The following is a 22,397-nucleotide window of genomic DNA, read 5'->3' on the forward strand; positions in this document are numbered from 1 at the left end:
AGATCGACAAGTTTGTGGCAAGGACAAAGGATCCTCTTGCATGCGGGACAGATGCGTTGGTGATTCCGTGGCATTGGTTCTCACTGATTTATGCATTTCCTCCTATTCTGCTACTGCCATGACTCCTTCGCAGGATCAGGCAGGAAAAGAAGTCGGTACTTCTGATGGCCCCAGCTTGGCCCAGGAGAGCTTGGTATGCAGAAATAGTAAGGATGACAGTAGGTTCCCCGTGGACCCTACCGTCACGTCCAGACCTGTTATCTCAAGGTCCAGTGTTCCATCCTGCCTTACAAGCGCTAAATTTGACGGTTTGGCTATTGAAACCCACGTTCTGAAGAGTCGTGGGCTTTCAGGTCCTGTGGTCTCTACCTTGATCAATGCAAGGAAGCCAGCTTCCAGAGTGATTTATCATAGAGTTTGGAAAGCTTATGTATCCTGGTGTGAATCCAGGGGTTGGCATCCCAGAAAATATGTAATAGGTGGAATTCTTGACTTTCTACAAATGGGATTAGAAATGAAACTGGCCTTGAGTACCATCAAGGGCCAGGTCTCTGCCTTATCAGTATTATTTCAACGGCCACTTGCTTCACATTCTTTAGTCCGAAACTTTATGCAGGGGGTGACGCGTCTTAATCCTCCGGTTAAGGCGCCCCTAAACCCCTGGGACTTGAATTTGGTTCTGTCAGTTTTACAGAAACAGCCTTTTGAACCAATACGTCAAATTCCCTTGGTCTTGTTGACAAGGAAGTTAATTTTTCTGGTAGCCATTTCTTCTGCTAGAAGAGTATCAGAATTAGCAGCTCTTTCCTGTAAAGAGCCTTATTTAATCATACACAAGGATAGAGTGGTATTGCGCCCTCATCCTAGCTTTCTACCAAAAGTGGTTTCAGATTTTCATCTAAACCAAGATATTGTTCTACCTTCCTTTTTTCCAGATCCCTGTTCCAAGGAAGAAAGGTTGCTACATTCTTTGGATGTAGTAAGGGCAGTCAAGGCTTATCTGGAAGCAACTGCTCAAATTCGCGAAACGGATGTTTTGTTTGTACTGCCGGAAGGTCCCAATAGAGGACAGGCAGCGTCAAAATCTACCATTTCTAAATGGATTCGACAAATGATTATTCAAGCTTACGGTTTGAAACAGAAAATTCCTCCTTTTCAAATCAAGGCACACTCCACAAGGGCTATTAGTGCTTCTTGGGTGGTGAATCACCAGGCCTCTATGGCTCAAATCTGCAAGGCCGCAACCTGGTCTTCAGTCCATACATTCACCAAATTTTATCAGGTGGATGTGGGAAGGCATGAGGATATCGCCTTTGAGCGTAGGGTGCTGCAGGCAGCAGTACCAGGTCCTCAGGTCTGATTACACCCTACGTTGTGTGGTCCCCTCCCCATGCACTTTTTATGGCAATAACTTGCATATAAGCCTTTAAAATTAGGACTTTTGATTTTTCATGTTTGTGTCTCATAGAATTTAATAGAGTTTGCATGTTCGCTAGAACTTTTTACCTGTTCGAAATGCTCTGGTGCGAGCCGAACCGGGGGGGGGGGGGGGCTGGGTGTTCGGCCCATCCCTACTCACAAAAAATGTGGGAGAGAGGGTTTGGGCACAGGACACACGGCCTTGGACAATAGGCAGACAGATCAGCAGACTCCAAAAACAAAACAGCCAAGTAGACAGCAATACAGAACAAGGGCCTTAGGCCTGAACCCAATTTTCTGTGCCTACGTAGCAACAGCTGTCTCCTAAAGCAATCAAAAACTCACAACACTGTGCAGGGTTTCCGTGGATGAGTTCCCCTTGACAACCTCTCCACAGTCCCCGGCTCATGAAGCGTAACCTCTGGTACTTCATCTCAGAACCCCATCATTCTCCTTATGGCTCCAGGCAACAAGAATTTCTATCTCTGGCACAGCCTCTTCCATGCCCCCAGGCAGCAGACCGGCTCTCTCTGGCAGCGCCTCGAGCACATGGCCAGGCCTCACTCAACACAGCTGTTCCTCACACATCCACACCAGACCAAGGTCTGAGTGGAAGGACCCTGTTAACCTGGCTTCCACCAAATATATACTCTCTCCCAGCTTGCTCAGTAGCCTGAAACGCCTACTGATTGGCTGAAAGAGATATGCAGGAGTGGACTGACCGGTCAGGCACTTCGGCCGTGGTCCGAGGGCCCACCGGCGCCGCCTGCATGAACTTTTTTTTGTTCTGGACAAAATACTTGTGGCCGTGGGCCTGCAGCGAACTTTTTCGAGCCTGGCCGGGCCCCAGCGCACACTAGTGATGATCAAAGGGAAGAGGGCCTGGCCCAGGTAGAAGAAGCAGGGCTGCCCACTGTGACAGCTTTGATAGAATCCCCGGGCGCCCGCAGACAGTCACAAAGTCCCGCCTCCTGGATCGGCCCCTTTGATAGACACCACACTGGTCCAATGACGGGGCGTGTGACGTCTATCATAGGATCCGGTCCAGGAGGCGGGACTTTGTGTGACTGCGAGCGCCAGGAACACCGGGCGATTTAAATCAAAGCTTTCCTAGCGGGCGATCTCGGCTCTGTGTGATGATCCGGCTGGCTCTCCTCTTCCACTCCTCTCTCTGATTAGGCTGCACTGGTGCAGCTGCATTGATGGGCACTGGTGAGGCATTGATGGGCACTGATCAGGATGCGCTGATGGGCACAGGTGAGGCTGCATTGATGGGCACTGGTCAGGCTGTGCTGATGGGCACAGCACAGGTGAGCCTGCGTTGATGGGCACAGGTGAGGCTGCATTGAAGGGCACTGGTCAGGCTGTGCTGATGGGCACTGGTCAGGCTGCGCTGATGGGCACTGGTCAGGCTGCGCTGATGGGCACTGGTGAGGATTCGCTGATGGGCACTGGTGAGGATTGTTGTGCGTATGGTGGAGTTACACTCTGCGTTTGTCATGCGTATAGCAGAGTTACACACTGCGTTTGTCCTGCATATGGTGCAGTAATGTGCTGCATTTGTTGTGCGTATAGTGGAGTTACACGCTGCATTTGTTGTGCGTATGGCGGACTTACACACTGCATTTGTTGTGCGTACAGTGGAGTTAGGCACTGTGTTTGTTGTGCGTATGGTGGAGTTACACGATGCGTTTGTCATGTGTATAGCAGAGTTACACACTGCCTTTGTTGTGCGCATAGCGGAGTTACACGCTGCATTTGTTGTGCGTATAGCGGAGTTACACGCTGCATTTGTTGTGCGTATAGCGGAGTTACACGCTGCATTTGTTGTGCGTATAGTGGAGTTACACGCTGCATTTGTCATGCGTATAGCGGAGTTACACTCTGCATTTGTTGTGCGTATAGTGGAGTTACGCGCTCCATTTGTCATGCACATAGTGGAGTTACACACTGCATTTGTCCTGCATATGGCGGAGTTATGTGCTGCGTTTGTCATGCATATAGCGGAGTTACACGCTGCTTTTGTTGTGCGTATAGTGGAGTTACACGCTGCCTTTGTTGTGCGTATAGCGGAGTTACACGCTGCATTTGTTGTGCGTATAGTGGAGTTGCGCGCTCCATTTGTCATGCGTATAGCGGAGTTACACACTGCATTTGTCCTGCATATGGCGGAGTTATGTGCAGCGTTTGTCATGCGTATAGCGAAGTTACACGCTGCGTTTGTTGTGCGTATAGTGGAGTTACGCGCTCCATTTGTCATGCATATGGTGGAGTTACGCGCTGCATTTTTCCTGCATATGGCGGGGTTACGTGCTGCGTTTGTCATGTATATGGTGGACTTACGTGCTGCGTTTGTCATACGTATAGCGGAGTTACACACTGCGTTTGTTGTGCATATAGCGGAGTTACACACTGCATTTGTTGTGCGTATGGTGGAGTTACGTGCTCCATTTGTCATGTGTATAGTGGAGTTACACGCTGCGTTTGTCATGCCTATGGTGGAGTTACGCGCTGCGTTTGTAATGTATATGGTGGACTTATGTGCTGCGTTTGTCATGCGTATAGCGGAGTTACACACTGTGTTTGTCATGCCTATAGCGGAGTTACACACTGTGTTTGTCATGCGTATAGCAGAGTTACACACTGTGTTTGTCATGCGTATAGCAGAGTTACACACTGTGTTTGTCATGCGTATAGCGGAGTTACACACTGTGTTTGTCATGCGTATAGCAGAGTTACACACTGTGTTTGTCATGCGTATAGCGGAGTTACACACTGTGTTTGTCATGCGTATAGCAGAGTTACACAGTGTTTGTCATGCGTATAGCGGAGTTACACACTGTGTTTGTCATGCGTATAGCAGAGTTACACACTGTGTTTGTCATGCCTATAGCGGAGTTACACACTGTGTTTGTCATGCGTATAGCAGAGTTACACACTGTGTTTGTCATGCGTATAGCGGAGTTACACACTGTGTTTGTCATGCGTATAGCAGAGTTACACACTGTGTTTGTCATGCGTATAGCGGAGTTACACACTGTGTTTGTCATGCGTATAGCGGAGTTACACACTGTGTTTGTCATGCGTATAGCGGAGTTACACACTGCATTTGTCATGCGTATAGCAGAGTTACAAACTGCGTTTGTTGTGCGTATAGCGGAGTTACACACTGCATTTGTTGTGCGAATGGTGGAGTTACGCGCTCCATTTGTCATGCGTATAGTGGAGTTACACGCTGCATTTGTCATGCATATGGTGAAGTTACACACTACGTTTCCCATGTGTATGGTGGAGTTACGCGCTGCGTTTCCTGTGTGTATGGTGGAGTTACGCGCTGCGTTTCCTGTGTGTATGGTGGAGTTACGCGCTGCGTTTCCTGTGTGTATGGTGGAGTTACGCGCTGCGTTTCCTGTGTGTATGGTGGAGTTACACGCTGCGTTTCCTGTGTGTATGGTGGAGTTACGCGCTGCGTTTCCTGTGTGTATGGTGGAGTTACACGCTGCGTTTCCTGTGTGTATGGTGGAGTTACGCGCTGCGTTTCCCGTGTGTATGGTGGAGTTACGCGCTGCGTTTCCTGTGTGTATGGTGGAGTTACGCGCTGCGTTTCCTGTGTGTATGGTGGAGTTGCGCGCTGCGTTTCCCGTGTGTATGGTGGAGTTACGCGCTGTGTTTCCCGTGTGTATGGTGGAGTTACGCGCTGCGTTTCCCGTGTGTATGGTGGAGTTACGCGCTGTGTTTCTCGTGTGTATGGTGGAGTTACGCGCTGCGTTTCCCGTGTGTATGGTGGAGTTACACGCTGCGTTTCCCGTGTGTATGGTGGAGTTACGCGCTGCGTTTCCCGTGTGTATGGTGGAGTTACGCGCTGCGTTTCCCGTGTGTATGGTGGAGTTACGCGCTGCGTTTCCCGTGTGTATGGTGGAGTTACACGCTGCGTTTCCCGTGTGTATGGTGGAGTTACACGCTGCGTTTCCCGTGTGTATGGTGGAGTTACGCGCTGCGTTTCCCGTGTGTATGGTGGCCCATGTAAGTGAATGAACTGCTCTAAGCTGTGGTATGCAAAACAGGCCAAAAAAAGTGCAAAAGAAGCTTCTTTAGCGCGACCTGAAGGTGTGACTGGGGCCCTAAAGATTTTGTGGCCAATCAGAAGCCCAGACCTGTCACGTGACCTCTCCCTGCAATCACCTCAGCTCCCCCCCCCCAGAACTGTGTGTCCGGTCCCGGTCCTTCCTCATACTGTCCCTAGGACTGCTGACATAATAAAGTGCTGTGTGTTTAATGATGAGCCCTCCTCCCTCCCTCAGTCCTCCTCCCCCCGGCTCTTCCCTCCTTGTAGGGCCATGTCACTTTCTCCTCTCTTCCCCCTCACATACCTCTCCGACCCCTCCCGCTCCTCCTTCAAGGGGCTGTCCTCTTCTCTCTTCCTCATTGACTTGCAGACAGAGCAGAGAGCGACACCGAGGAGGAGGAGGACGGGGAGCTCCGGGAAGTCTTCTCTGAGGAGGAGGAGGGGGGAGGAGGACACAGCCGGCGGCCGCTCATGGCTCTGGTCACCGTCCAGCTGTCCTCAGTGGACGGGGGGGCGGAGCCCACTCCACTGCAGGTAATGGGGTTCAGGTAAAGGGGCGGGGCTTGTGTGTGTGTTGGGGGTCTGCTGGCTCCTTCCATAGGAGTGCAGTGATTGGGGGAGATCTCTCTATATGAATGTATAGGAGCTGGGGGATCTCCTCTGGACGGTGGATTTGCTGTGTAATGGTGATAAGGATCTGCAGTGTGTCTGTATAGAGAGCACAGATCACTCACCTCTATCACTACACACCATACATTCCTACACATCCAGGAAGTTTTCTGTCCTACCAATCTGAGTTCAATGGGCCTGTTTACCCAGACATAGAGATCAATATAGAGATCAATCAGGAAAAGGAATACATCTGTTACTGGTCAGTGTGTTATGTGCAGAGTGTGTGTGTATTAAATAAAAAAAAAATAAAAATATATATTTATTACACACAGTATCTCACAAAAGTGAGTACACCCCTCACATTTTTGTAAATATTTTATTCTATCTTTTCATGTGACAACACTGAAGAAATGACACTTTACTACAATGTAAAGTAGTGAGTGTACAGCTTGTATAACAGTGTAAATTTGCTGTCCCCTCAAAATAACTCAACACACAGCCATTAATGTCTAAACCACTGGCAACAAAAGTGAGTACACCCCTAAGTGAAAATATCCAAATTGGGCCCAATTAGACATTTTCCCTCCCCGGTGTCATGTAACTCGTTAGTGTTACAAGGTCTCAGGTGTGAATGGGGAGCAGGTGTGTTAAATTTGGTGTTATCTCTCTCACTCTCTCATACTGGTCACTGGAAGTTCAGCATGGCACCTCATGGCCAAGAACTCTCTGATGATCTGAAGAAAAGAATTGTTGCTCTACATAAAGATGGCCTAGGCTATAAGAAGATTGCCAAGATCCTGAAACTGAGCTGCAGCATGGTGGCCAAGACCATACAGCGGTTTAACAGGACAGGTTCCACTCAAAACAGGCCTCGCCATGGTCGATCAAAGAAGTTGAGTGCATGTGCTCAGCGTCATATCCAGAGGTTGTCTTTGGGAAATAGACATATGAGTGCTGTTCGCATTGCTGCAGAGGTTGAAGGGGTGGGGGGGTCAGCCTGTCAATGCTCAGACCATACGTCGCTCACTGCAGCAAATTGGTCTGCATGGCTGTCATCCCAGAAGGAAGCCTCTTCTAAAGATGATGAACAAGAAAGTCCGATAGAACAGTTTGCTGAAGACAAGCAGACTAAGGACACGGATTACTGGAACCATGTCCTGTGGTCTGATGATACCAAGATAAACTTATTTGGTTCAGATGGTGTCAAGCGTGTGTGGCGGCAACCAGGTGAGGAATACAAAGACAAGTGTGTCTTGCCTACAGTCAAACATGGTGGTGAAGTGTCATAGTCTGGGGCTGCATGAGTGCTGCCGGCACTGGGGAGCTACAGTTCATTGAGGGAACCATGAATGCCAACATGTACTGTGACATACTGAAGCAAAGCATAATCCCCTCCCTTCTGGGACTGGGCCGCAGGGCAGTATTCCAACATGATAAAGACCCCAAACACACCTTCAGGACGACTAATGCCTTGCTAAAGAAGCTGAGGGTAAAGGTGATGGACTGACCAAGCATGTCTCCAGACCTAAACCCTATTGAGCATCTGTGGGGCATCCTCAAACGGAAGGTGGAGGAGCGCAAGGTCTCCAACATCCACCAGCTCCGTGATGTCATCATGGAGGAGTGGAAGAGGACTCCAGTGGCAACCTGTGAAGCTCTGGTGATCTCCATGCCCAAGAGGGTTAAGGCAGTGCTGGAAAATAATGGTGGCCACATAAAATATTGACACTTTGGGCACAATTTGGACATTTTCACTTAGGGGTGTACTCACTTTTGTTGCCAGCGGTTTAGACATGAATGGCTGTGTGTTGAGTTATTTTGAGGGGACAGCAAATTTACACTGTTATACAAGCTGTACACTCACTACTTTACATTGTAGCAAAGTGTCATTTCTTTAGTGTTGTCACATGAAAAGATATAATAAAATATTTACAAAAATTTGAGGGGTGTACTTACTTTTGTGAGAGTGAGTGTGTGTATTGATATAAATCAATCAGTAAAAAAAATCTGCATTACTGGTCAGATTTTTTTTTTTGTTTGTTTTTATTTTATATGCATAGATGGATTATAGAAATATTTATTACAGGTACTTATATAGCGCCATCAACTTATACAGTGCTTTACATACTCTATATTGTCAAAAGTATTGGGACACCTGCCTTTACACACATATGAACTTTAATGGCATCCCAGTCTTAGTCCGTAGGGTTCAATATTGTGTTGGCCCACCCATTGCAGCAGCTTCCACTCTTCTGAGCATTTGTGAGGTCAGGCACTGATGTTGGAGGAGAAGGCCTGGCTCGCAGTCTCCACTCTAATTCATCCCAAACGTGTTCTGTTGGGTCGAGTTCAGGACTCTGTGCAGGCCAGTCAAGTTCCTACACCCCAAACTCGCTCATCCGTGTCTTTATGGACCTTGTTTGTGCACTGGTGAGCAGTCATGTTGGAACAGGAAGGGGCCATCCCCAAACTGTTCCCAAAAAGTTGGGAGCATGAAATTGTCCAAAATGTCCTGGTAAGCTGACACCTTAAGAATTCCCTTCACTGGAACTAAGGGGCCAAGCCCAACCCCCGAAAAACAACCCCACAGCATAATCTCCCATCCACCAAATTATGTGGACCAGTGCACAAAGCAAGGTCCATAAAGACATGGATGAGCGAGTTTGGGGTGGAGGAACTTGATTGGCCTGCACAGAGTCCTGACCTAAACCTTTGTGTCATTGTGCCTTTTTAGTTATACTTTAATGCAGAGAATGCCCCAAATACATACCTGAGCCTGATCTCAATCCAGTGCAGTGTGCAAGAGCAGCATCTATTTTTTTTTTTTTTTCCTCTCTCCCTCCTCACTAGACATGCAGACAGCAGCAGGAGCTATTGGCTCCTGCTGCTGTCAATCAGCGTCTGTGAGGAGGGAGCAGAGGGTGGGTCTGAGCGTCACTGTGTTTGTCAATGGACACACAAAGCCTCAGAACGAGTGCCCCAATATCGAGCTGCTTGCTATGGGGGCACTTGGAAGGAAGGAGGAGCCAGGAGCGCCGACGGGACCCCAGAAGAGGAGGTTTCATGGCTGCTCTGTGTAAAACCATTGCACAAAGCAGGTAAGCATGTTTGTTATTTAAAAATACCTTTACAATCTCTTTAAATCCTGTAAGAGGGTGGGGCCTCCATGGATCGGACTTGTTTTTACAGCACATCCCAAACCTGGCCGTCCACAGGATGTAAAAGAAAACATGATTTATCAGACCAGGCCATTTCTTCCGTGGTCTAGTTCTGATGCTCACGTGTCCATTGTAGGCTGTGCACACGGGTCAGCATAGGCACCCTGATTGGTCTGTGGCTACTGGCTTTGCGAAGTGGTGTTGGTCCTGGAACTATGCAGCTACTATCAAGTTGGAAGTTCAGCCACAGCACAAGGAACCCCAGCAACCTCTGAAGGAACCCGGTTTGGGAATGGCTGGTATAGTTACATTGGTCCAGCTTGGCACAACGTAATTGGCATATCTCATACCTAAGGGACAGCTGGGGAAGCTGACAATCAATGTAGTAGTTGGCGCTACTACAGTGATCGCCATGATCTTTTCGGACCTGTCCGAGCGGCTTCCCCTCTATGCACAAACACAGGGGGTTGCTTGTTTGGCAAGGCCGCCACTCATAGAATGTCTTAAGGAATACAAGGCATTCTCTGATTGGACAAGGTGGAGAGGCAGGCAGTAACGGCACGATCTCTGCCTCGTGTAGTCACAAAACGTATTGTATTCCCAAAACATAAAAAAAAAATACAAGGTGTTCTGTGAAAGGTGGCAGTGCCCCCCTGTGATTACTAAGAAGGGGGGAAGCCACTTGGCACAGGACCTGGAAGATGGAGGTGATCATTGGCTGACAGCTGATCATGTGGTAAGGGGCTGGGATCAACTGGGATCAATCTGGGATCAATCTGTTATCACCCGAGTCTCATTGACCTCGGGTGATCACAGCGTGGGCCACGCGCGCCCTTCAGGGGGGCGTGGCGAGCATGCAAAGAGGAGGACATCTATTGACGCCCTCCCGGCAAAGCACATCTGAAGGGGTTAATAAACTGCATGTACCAATAATTAGGAAAATAGAAGAAAGCCTATTCGATAAGGAGGTACCCTGTCCCACTTCCGGGAGACCAGGCCGCGGCAAAGTACGTCAGCAGCCTGGTCCCCCTCCTCCTCCCTCCCTTTGTGACGGGCCAGTGAGAGAGCGCAGCGCACTTCGCACATGTGCAGTAGGGACCCGGCCCTGAAGCCGAAAGCCTACACGGCCGGGTACCCTTAGTGGCAATGGCGGCGGCAGCACCCGACAGCTGATGGAAACATCAGCTGCAGTGCCGACATCGCTGGATTCCATGACAGGTAAGTATCCTAATGTTAAAAGTCAGCAGCTAAAGTATGTGTAGCTTCTGACTTTTAATTTTTAAGGGGGTGAGCGGACCTCCGCTTTAAATAAATCTCAGTGATACTGTGTATTAAATAAGTCTTTGTTGTGATGACCTTCCAGACCAAGATGAGCCTGCGATAATTATGCTCTGAGGGTCATAAAGCATTGTCTGACTGTACACAATGGAGACAGTTATAGAGAATGTTCTTCAAAAGAAACTTGCTTAGTTAATTGCCATAATAGAGGACATCAAAGCAATCATCAGACACCCCTCCAGCGTCGGTCACTGGTATGAACCTGTATATCAAGAGGAAGTTTAAAAGAGGTTGTAAACTCTTGTTTAAGACAAAGGCATAATGAGCTAGCGTGCACCGCGTACTAGCTCATTATGAACTACTTACTTTAAGCGGGGTTCCACTTAAATTTTTAACTTAATCTTACCCCCTTCAGCTAATTGCATAGATGTTCAAATGCTGCACGAAAATTTTTTTTTATCGCTGTAATTACCTTTATATTGTACTTTATTGTGGCACTTCCTGTCTCTCCTCCCATGGGAGTAGGCGTGTTTATTGCCTTTCCCCGGCGCCGCTCTGTCTCCTGGGAACTTAGTGTCAGGCTTCCCAAGATTCAGTGCAGGAACAATGATCATGCTTGTGAACAAGCTATGAATGAACAGCATTCACCGCATACAGGAAATCAATGCTTGTGGGCTTCACATGCCCACAAGCAAGATGGAAACAGCCAGCATCACATTTTTAAAGTTATTCTTCAGTACGAAAACAGACAGAGGCGGAAATATTACACCCAAACTGTGAGTATTATTTTGGGATTAGCAAAGTGTCTCAATGACCTAAAAAAAAAAAAAGATTGGTCGCCGGACTCCCGCTTTTAGAACGAAGCCCTCTAGCGTCTCTCCGCTGAGACGGCTGACATCTTCCCCGGTGTTTCTTCCGGGTTCGCAGGCTCTGGCGCTGTAAGTGGCCGGAGCCACAATAACATCACTCTCACACATGCGCGCGACAGCCGCCGGTCACGGCACAGGGCTCTGAAGAAATGGCACGGGCGGCCGCTCCTTCAGAGCGCATGCGTCCTTGATTTCACTGGCTGCATGTACAGTAAATATCTCCTAAACAATGCATGTTTAAAGAGACAGTATTTACACTACTTATAGGTAAACCTTATTATAGGCTTACCTTTGGTAAAATTCAGTAGTAGAGTTTACTTCCTCTTTAACATATAAGGGAGAGAGCGTAATAAAGACATAGCTGGAGTTCAGCGATAACATCTGATTATTGTAAAGATGCCTGTAGATATGTCAGTTGCCCACTCTGGATGTTTTCAGCTGTGTTGGCCAATAATCTCCCATCTATAGCTTTGTACATACAGGGCTCCAATGACCCAGAGCTCGTACTGAGCCAATGACTCCAGAAGCAATGATGCCCGAGACTGCCAGGAAACTAGCATTTTTTACAAGGTGAGACATGGCAGCATTTCCCTTCAATTCCTAGAGACACGACAGGAAGCGAGGGGAAATCTTAAATGGAGAAGAATTTCCTTCTTAGGCCTCATTCACATGGGCCTTTTTTTATTTTTTTTGGACAACTCTGAAGTGGACCACTTTTCATAGACCATTGACAAGTGGCTTGAAAGTGATCTGATGCCTGTTTGTATTTGTTTTGTTTTTTGGCGTGGGGAGGATTGCGTGCATTAAATGTGGTTGCATAACAGTTGCTCCATGGTCCTATTCACTTGAATAGGCGGCTGTACTGCCTAACAAAAGCAGAATGCTATAAAGATTTGCTTTTACGTAACTGCAGCAATGTGTTCAAATAAGGGTGTCACTGGGCAGTAAAATTGAGGATCAGCTGCCTGGTGAAATTCGGCTTTGGAAAGTTGTCAGAAAGTTTGTCCCCATTGGAAGATTTTTTTTTTTTTTTTTTTTCTAGTGAAATCTCTAAAGCCTCGTACACACGATCGGATTTTCGGCAGGGAATTATGTGATGACAGACTGTTTGCTTAAAATCCGACCGTTAGTACGCTCCATCAGACAATTGTTGTCCAACTTTCCGCCAACAAATGTTGGATGGCAGGCTAAATTTTCCGCGGACAACGGTCTGTTGTCAGATTTTCCTATCGTGTGTACACAAGTCCGTCACACAAAAGTTGAAAGTACAAATACGCACGCTCGGAATCGATGCTCACCAAACACGACATTAGCAGAAGGTGCCTAAAGGGTGGCGCTCAAGAGCTGAAAATCCTTGTAGTATGTCACTACGTTTGTGTTTGTTGGCCGACAATTGTGTACCATTTGCATGCAAGACAAGTTCCTGGCACACGCCCTTCGGACAAAAGTCTTTGTTGCCCAACAATCTGATCATGTGTACGAGGCTTTAGGCTTCTTTCACACAAAGGTTCCGATCAGGTCCGCATGTCAGTTTTTTTTCAGGCAGATCCGATCATTCACTGCTATGGACCGGTGGGTGTAAACAGACTTCTGTCCCCCCCCCCCCCCCCCCCCCCGCCTACGTTGGATTTGGTCCGCTAAAAAGAAATGTACAGGGATTCGTCCTCCTCAGTCGAGGCAGATTGGATCAGAGGGCAGTGGGGTGTAAATGACAGTCTGGCCTCCCATAGAACAGAGCGGGCTCGGCTCGTGTCCACTATGCATAACCTGAGCAGAGACTGACCTGCCATACGCCCGCTCTTCTCTGGGATCTTTCCTGCTGATCAGGGCAGAGCAGGCAGATGACGGGTCTCAACAGAGTCTGACCCGTGTGAAAAGGGCCTAAAAGTTTTGAACATCACCAGCAGGCAGCAATAAAATCTTGCCAAAATTAGGGCTACATTCATACTAGCCTAGCCTACATAGTAAAAACGCATCCTTTTGCCGTGCAGGTTAGTGCAGTTCCAACTCTGGCGGGGGGAGGGCCTAGTGCAGTGCAAGCTACCCCTCCCCCACCCCTTTTTTTTAACATGGAATCAATTGGAATTAACATGGATTGTTTGAGGATTTACGTCATTTAATTTACAGAACATGCCCACAACTTTTGAAGATATATATATATTTTTTTTTATTGTGAAGCAAACAACAAATAGGACAAAATAACAGAAAAAGTGAATGTGCATAATTATTCACCCCCCTAAAGTCAATACTCTGTAAAGCCACCTTCAAGTTGGATGGTTTGCGCTTGTGAACAGCAATCTTTAAGTCTGACCACAGATTTTCTATTGGATTGAGGTCTGGGCTTTGACTAGGCCATTCCAACACATTTACATGTTTCCCCTTAGCAGTGTGTTTGGGGTCATTGTCCTGCTGGAAGGTGAACCTCTTTATTAGCCTCAAATCACACACAGAGTAGTACAGGTTTTGCTTAAGAATATCCCTGTATTTAGCACCATCCATCTTTCCCTCAACTCTGACCATTTTCCCAGCCCCGACTGCTGAAAAACATCCCCACAGCATGATGCTGCCATCACCATGTTTCACAGTGGGGATGGTGTTCTTTAGGTGATGTGATGTGTTGGGTTTGCTCCAGACATGGCGATTTCTTTTATGGCCAAAAAGTTCAATTTTAGTCTCATCAGACCAGAGCACCTTCATCCATACATTTTGGGAGTCTCCCACATGCCTTTTCGCAAACTCTTATTGTGCCATTTTGTGTTTTGCTGAAAGTAATGGATTTCTTCTGGCCACTCTGCCATAAAGCCCAACTCTATGGAGTGTACGGCTTATTGTCGTCCTATGTACAGATACTCCAGTCTCTGCTGTGGAACTCTGCAGCTCCTCCAGGGTTACCTTAGGTCTCTGTGCTCCTCTCTGATTAATGCCCTCCTTGCCCGGTCCGTGAGTTTTGGTGTGCGGCCGTCTCTTGGCAGGTTTGCTGTTGTGCCATGTTCTTTCCATTTGGTTATGATAGATTTGATGGTGCTCCTAGGGATCATCAAAGATTTGGATATTTTTTTATAACCTAACCCTGACTTGTACTTCTCAACAACATTGTCCCTTACTTGTTTGGAGAGTCCCTTGGTCTTCATGGCAGTGTTTGGTTAGGTGTTGCAGCCTCTGGGGCCTTTCAAAAAGGTGTGTATATGTAATGACAGATCATGTGACACTTAGATTGCACACAGGTGGACATCATTTCACTAATTATGTGACTTCTGAAGGTAATTGGTTGCACCAGAACTTTTTTTATGGGCTTCATAACAAAGGGGGTGAATACATACGCACATGCCAATTATCAGTTTTTTATTTCTGAAAAATAGTTTTATGTATATTTTTCTAATTTTACTTCACCAACTTAGACTATTGTGTTCTGATCCATCACATATAAATCAGATAAAAAAAAAACATTGAACTGAAGGCTGTAATGTAACAGAATAGGTAAAAAGCCAAGGGGGTGAATACTTTTGCAAGGCACTGTATGTGAACCGGCTCCATAGAGAATCCCACATTCAATTCGCAAAAGTGTGAACCCAGCCTCAGGCTGGCCATAGATTATGAAAATGTAACCTGAAAGCGGAGGTTTCCCCCGCCATTAGAAGACAATGATCACTGCTGGTGAAATATTGGGGGGAAAAACAGACAGGCTGGTTGTACTGAAGTTGATTGGATCGACTTCAGTACAACCAGCCTGCCCATAGATGGAGTGAAATTCAGCCGGTCCCTGCCAAACCAGACAAATTTTGATGTGTCTACAGCTGGCTTTAAAAGAGAAAGTTTTGCTTTTTATCTAAATTGTAATAAGCTTCAGCACTGCTTGAAGATTGTGCAAAGCCTGCTAAAGATTGCTTAGAGTGACCGTCATCATTCCCATTCAGATTGAACATCCTTCTACTGGAGCCGATGTTTGCTTTAGGCCTTTCCACACCTTAGCATTTCAGTGCACAAGTTGTGTCCCACGATAACATGCATTACATCATTCTAACACACTATGTAAAAGCATGTCTCAACCCAAGAACAAAAAATGTCAAATATTGCATAAATAGAAGAGTTTGTATTCTTACATGGATCTTGGTGTGCTTTGTGTATTTTTTCCAGATCCAATGGGTCACTTTACCTCTGTACAGAAGCTTCCTGTAATAAAGACCTGTCAGTGTTTCCCTCTCTCCTTGTGCAGCAGAGGTATCCATGGTATAGCAGCAAACGCTGACAGACGTTGTATACCTATAACACTGCAGCCGTCTGTTATGTACCTGTCATTGTATTAATGTGGGGGGAGATCTCTAATGGGGTATATCTGTACTGGGGAGAACTGTACCAATAAAGTGGGGGATCTGTACTGGGGGGGGGGGGGATCTCTACCGGGAAGTTGTAGTAAAGGAGGAATCTGTATTGGGGAGGAAATGTACTAAGGGGGTAAGGCCTGAAACAAAGAGGGGGGGGGGAAACTTTACTAGGGGCAGCTGTACTAAGGGGGGAGAACTTTACTGGGGGGGAGGTGGTTGCTTTACTAAGGAGGGGAAATCTTTACTAGGAGGGGAACTGTACTAAGAGGTGAGATCTTCACTTGGGGGTGAGCTTTACTAAGGGGGAGATCTTTACTGGGGGATGGGCTCTCTTCTGTTACGGGAGCTGTACTAAGGGGGAGATCTTTACTGGGGGATGGGCTCTCTTCTGTTACGGGAGCTGTACTAAGGGGGAGATCTTTACTGGGGGATGGGCTCTCTTCTGTTACGGGAGCTGTACTAAGGGGGAGATCTTTACTGGGGGATGGGCTCTCTTCTGTTACGGGAGCTGTACTAAGGGGGAGATATTTACTGGGGGATGAAATCTTTTCTGTTACGGGAGCTGTGCTAAGGGGGAGATCTTTATTTTGGGGTAGCTGTACTAAAGGGTGAGGGGGGGGATCTGTACTTTGTACTGGGGAGGTGAGGTACTAAGGGGGAGATCTTTACTGGGGGGGGGGGGGGGGGGGGCGCGGCGATCTGTGGTGGTGGGATCTGTATTTTGCGCGGGTAGCTTTACTGGCAGAAGATCTGTCACGATTGTGCACTCCTGACACCTGGCATTCTCTGTGTTTTTTGCACTTATGCATTCCTGGCCTCTGCGGACCCCTGATCTATATACATTATGCCAGTGTTTCTCAACTCCAGTCCTCAAGGCGCACCAACAGGTCATGTTTTCGGGATTTCCACTATTTTGCACAGGTGATTTGATCAGTTTTCACTGCCTTAGTAATTACCACAGCAGTTTCATCTGAGGGAAATCCTGAAAACATGACCTGTTGGTGCGCCTTGAGGACTGGAGTTGAGAAACACTGCATTATGCTGTGTATTTCATACTACTCACTGCTGCATTCCTCATCTTATATTGTACCACAATTGCTGGTTGCTTAGTAGTCAGTCACTATGGTAAGTTGTGTGCAGAAAAGAAGAAATGGTAGGTTGTGTGCAGAAAAGCATATGTAATTAAGCGTTTTTAATTTTACAAATGATTGCTCTAAACCAGTGGTTCTCAACTCCTGTCCTCAGGACCCACTAACAGGCCAGGTTTTATGTTTTACCTTGGGGAGATGCAGATTAGAATACTGCAATCACTGAGCAGCAAATGATATCACCTGTGATGTATTTCAGTTATCTTGCAAACCTGGCCTGTTGGTGGGTCCTGAGGACAGGAGTTGAGAACCACTGCTCTAAACAAAGACTCTGTTAGACTCTAGCTGAGAACCATAATTACAAAATAAAAGGACTGTTGCAATTGTTACAGTGTACACAGCGAGTAGGCCAAGGTTTAAGCCTCTCCTACTGTTAGCGCAATTTTGCCACACCTCTAATCCTCTGCAACTCCTGTCTAAATACGTTTTCCTGGCCTTTATGGCACTCGCGGTCTTCCTACTATTTGCTTCTTCTCCGGCGGTGGGCAGTCCTCAATGACGAGTGGTGAGGATCTGATGACATTAGCTCCACTCCTCACACCATTATACAGTGGGTGCAAAGTGCCATGGTGAGACCTCCTCAGGGGTGGGTCCGTGACAGCCTGCAACCACAGTATGCCCGTCTGGGTTGAGTCAGCTTGGGAGTCATTCAGCCTGAAAGACTGAGGGCATCGTGTGGTAAAAAGACAATACTGGGCGCTGAGAAGAGCCTGCACTGCTTGTGCCTCTGGAGAAGCAGTCCAGGGGTGCCAAAAAAACTCATTTTGGGATAACTCATTGTTTTTTAGTATGGCACTCTTGCATGCTTTTTTGTTTAGGTCCTTGGACTTTACCTGAAAGTCTTGGAGAGAAGGGCATGTGACCTTATGGTCAGGTTCTCCCCCTCCTATTGGCCCTCCCTTCAGGAGAGCCTACCTTGCTTTGGGGGTCCCCAAAGAATGGGGTCCACCTGATTTCGGCTGGGTGAACCATGAGAACTTGGTCCCCATCAGGAGTCTTGTGGCCCAAGAGGTTAGAGTTCTTTCTCTTTGGAAGTGGACCATATGATACACCCTGTGCACTTTTCTGTCTGCTCAATTATTTCGGTGTAATGTGTTACATGATTGAGTTTTCAGTTTTTACATTGTTAATTTGCATTTCTAGATGTGGACTGGTTGGAAAGAAGAAGTTCATACTGGGTGTAGCATGTGTAGTATAAATATCTCACTGGTGGTGAAATTGCAAAGCGTCACAGCCAAGGACAGAAATGTAATATATTGCAACTTCCCAGTCCTTAGATGTGATGGCCTCATGAGTTTCCTTGTTTCTGGCTTTTGCTCCTTTATTTTCACCTGCTGATTCTGCCAGTAATGCATTTCTGTCCTAGGGTGACTGTGCTAATTCACTATACTGTACCTCATTACCCTAGGACAGGAAGCCTAACCCACTCCTCCTCCTTCTTAACATAGAGGTGGTGTTCTGTAGTTCACAGGAGTAATCTCGGTATAAAGATGACACTTCTTGAGATAACAATGCATAGGGCACAGGACAGCAGTGCTGGATTTATAAGGGGGCAAAAGGGACAACTGCCCTGTGCCCCCTGACAGGATGGGCCCTCTCTCTATACAAAATATAAAAAAAGATATGAAATATTGAATATTACAAAATGACTTTCTTTTATTAAATGTAAGTAATATTTTGCTGGTCATCATCTGTAAAGGTTTTTACTCTGGACTGGTATATTGTATAATTTTTAGAAACACATTTTGGCAGCTCAAGATAACCACACATAGAGCTTATATGATTGTATCCATGACCCTGAAGTGCCTTGGGCCCCACAAGGTCTAAATCTGGCCCTAAAGTCAGTACTGGATTTCTGTCCGGTTCAGTGGATATTTTTGCCACTTATTGAACAGATGTAACAGACTACTTCCAATGCTAATTTTAACAGACAGGGAGCAAATAAGAGAAGTTTATTGTTAATGTTTACATACAGATTAAAGGATAAGTGGGGCTTGTAAAAAAAAAACAAAGACATATACTCACATCTATGCTGCAGCATCGGTGTGATGCTGCAGCTGCCCCATGTTGGCTCTAAGCCCGAGAACTGAGGGATCACATGATCACTAATGACTCAGTTCTTGGTCTGCCAGAAGCGGTGGGCCTTGATTGACCGTCGCCAATCTCCGCTCTGCCCCTCCAGTGCTCACTGAGCAGCTACAGAGGATAAAAACCTGCACTTTGTCATGTGACACCATAGATGACATGACTAACTATAGGTAGGACATGAGAGAGCATCATTTTTTTGTAGGTCCATGTTCTAAAGTATGTGACTGACCAACACCTATCTTTGCCAGGTGTTCCGTGCATCCCCATGCAGGCAGTCCCACTCATTTCAGTTGGGATGCAGTAGCTGCACAGTCACAGCCGCTGCTCCCAATCGGACCGCTATGTGAATGCGGGTGCACGGCGCTGAACACAGGCAGTATGCTTTCTGTGACATGTACCCGCACTCATGTGGCTGTGATTGCAGCCGCTGTGTCCTAGTTGACATAAATGGATGCACGGATCACCTTTCCATCCCTGTGCAGGCAAACGCAGGCCTTGCATGAGCATACACCTGTGTGAACGAGGCCTTAATGTTTAATATATGTAAGGGACAGTCTGAGGAATTCAGTAAACATTTTAAGAACATTTTCTGGTGGTAAAACTACCTGCATCTAATTCAGACAAGCTATTGTCACAACTTTAGTAACAATAACGACATGTCACAAATCCAGGTAGCTCTTACTAGAACCACTATGGCAGGGACAGATACAAAAAGAAACTGGCAGTAATTAAGACCAATACTCTGGTGTACTGTGAGACGCTGGTGCTCAGGGTGGGGCGTGTCTGTGCTGGGAAGCTGCATTAAATGTGACAGATTCCCACAAAGTGCTCTATCCCCAACCATATTCAACTGTCAGCCGGGAGATTCCCTGACTAAAAGCTGTATGTAAACAAAGGGGTCAGAATACTGGCTGACATCATTACCCAATTATGACAATGCCCATATTTGGCCAATGACGAGTCAAACAGAAGGTGGTCCTGATGCGGAACTAGTATCGGACTTTCTTATCGGGCTTCACCCACCCAACACTGCAGCTGTAGCGCCTGGCTTGCGCTGTCAAGCAAAAGAAAAACTGATCTAACGGGGATCTAGTCTGTCATGTATGTACTCCTATATACACTCACCGGCCACTTTGTTAGGTACACCTTGCTACGAGAACAAATTGAGCGAGGAAGCTATAAATTGCAAGGTGTACTGGCCAATTTGTCTATATTCAATTTTGCAAAAATCAACTACCTATAATTTTAATTTCTTTCTTTTTCAGGTCCAAAATGAACATGGCAGCACCTCCAGAAAAATTCAATGTGGAAGCGCATAGGACCATAATAAAGTTCCTGTTTCTTCAAGGGAAAGGTGCAAAAGAAGATCCATGATGAAATGTCAAACTTTGGGTGACAGTGGCCCTTCATATGCCACATTGGGTCGTCAATTTTAAAACTGGCCATTTCGGTGTTGAAAGTAAGAAACCCAGTGGAAGGCCTGTTTTTGTCTCTGTGCCTTCAAAAGTCAAAAGTTTTGGCATCCATATTGCTGCAAGCTTTCTCATTTCCAAGTCGTTGTGGATAATAGCACCAATTCTCTCACGTGATATTCCCGGATATGTAGCAAGACTTTTGGCTGATAATCAGCAGTCCTCCATGGTTATGTCATGGATGGCTTTCACATTTGCAGGCACAGAGACAAACAGGCCTTCCACTGGGTTTCTCATTTTCAACACCGAAAATAGCCAGTTTTAAAACTGGCAACCCAACGTTTAACTGTTGCATATAAAGGGCCATTGTCTCCCAAAGTTTGTGACATTTCATCATGGATCTGCTTCGCTCCTTTCCCTTGGAGAAATGGGAATTTGATTATGGTCCTATGCTCTTCCACATTGAATTTTTCTGGAGGTGTATTTATTTAGTCATAAAGGGAAGGATATGGTCAGCAACAATACTCGGTCGTGGTGTGTAAACGATGCTCAATTGGTACTAAGGGGCCCAAAGTGTGCCAAGAAAATATCTTACACACCAGTAGTAGTTTCTGTAAAACGTCTTCAGTTCTAAACCCTGAATTTATTAAACATTTATACAGGATACAGCCCTACAAATATATTCCATAACTTTTTTTTATAAAGATTTAATTTACGTTTAACTATTATTAGTTGTGTATCGCATGACCATTGCAATTTATGTTTATAGCTTTGCCTTTGCACAAAAAGGGAAGAAAGCTTAATTACAAAAAAGGAAAGAAAAAATGAAAAAGAAACTTTGACTACAAACCACAGACATTCTGATGAAGCAAATTGCATCATTTGTCAACTGCTAGTGGGATCTGAAGTCAAAATTGTGTTGTCATTTTGGATATAGAAAAATCTTATGTTCTTCATAGGGACAACACAGACCTGTATTTTTAGACACATGCAATAGGGATTTCACTTTGTAAATTTCAGATAATTGTAAAAGTGTCTATGTACTACTCCACCACCTATTCTACAATGTAAACTGGGTCATTTTAAGGCTAACTGAGAGGGTAATGATGAGACTGTTTGACATCTTAAGGCCGAACTCTAGTCTAATTTTACTTTTTAGAAATATCCCCCAACTTGTTTAAAAAGAAAAAGCAGCTCCGGGTGCAATACTCAACTCTTATCCAGAGATGTCACCCGCAGTACCACTTTTTATCCACAAGATGTCCCCAGCCTTTCAGGTTGAAAGATACCCAGCGTCACTCAACCCAGAAGACTGAGGACATGTTGTGAGTGCAGAGCATTACCACAGCCATGTACAATGGAACAGATTTCCCTACATGGACTTCATCTTTAGCTCTTGTGTATGGCCACTGCTCCTCCTCAACTAGGCACACCTACCTAATCTGAAACCGGAAGAAAATTTACAGCCCCTGTGCAGTTTTCCCCTTCTTTACATAAGCTGTACACAATTTTTGTGAGGTTGTCGAGAATAGACACACAAGCTGATTTTCCATTTGCAATCTGACATGCCCTCTTTGCTTGATTAATGCATAATGGAGACCTGTGCAGGGGGGTGTTGGACCGCTGGCGATCCTCACTATTGTGCAGTCTTGAGTAGTGGTCCAGAACTTCAAAATGCTGCTGATGCAGGAAATTTTGCCAATAGTTGCAGCACACAGTGCATAAAAAAACAAAAAAGGAAAAAAAAAAGAATGACACAGCCTTTACTGTTTATACAGCCTGATGGAATTACAGTAATAAAAATGGAAGTTCAAATGGGCTTTCAAACATTGTCTTTTATTTAATTAAGCTGCTTCTCCTAACTATAAAAGAAAGGATTATGGAATTTATGTAAGCCAAATTGACTTTGTGTGACTGTCTTGCTACAGTTGGTACGGTGCCATGTTGTGTCGGGACCTTGTCCAGTATGTCATTTAAAGGGAACCCTACATACAGAAGTCTGGAAGTAGCCTTGTTTTTGAAGGT

General features: G+C 46.1%; 1 protein-coding gene across 2 annotated transcripts in view; it reads left to right on the forward strand.

The window, feature by feature from the left end:
• The first annotated feature begins 5,760 nt into the window (after positions 1-5,760).
• SSH3 (slingshot protein phosphatase 3) overlaps positions 5,761-22,397 on the forward strand; it is a 67,182-nt gene continuing 50,545 nt past the window's right edge. For both annotated transcript variants that reach the window (XM_073597087.1, XM_073597088.1), the window contains exon 1: positions 5,761-6,019. In XM_073597087.1, the coding sequence (XP_073453188.1) occupies positions 5,957-6,019 (63 nt within the window). In that variant the 5' untranslated portion in view covers positions 5,761-5,956. The remainder of the gene's footprint in view (positions 6,020-22,397) is intronic.

The sequence above is a fragment of the Aquarana catesbeiana genome, linkage group LG08 (genome assembly GCF_042186555.1).
Source record: "Aquarana catesbeiana isolate 2022-GZ linkage group LG08, ASM4218655v1, whole genome shotgun sequence".
Classification (NCBI taxonomy): Eukaryota; Metazoa; Chordata; class Amphibia; order Anura; family Ranidae; genus Aquarana; species Aquarana catesbeiana.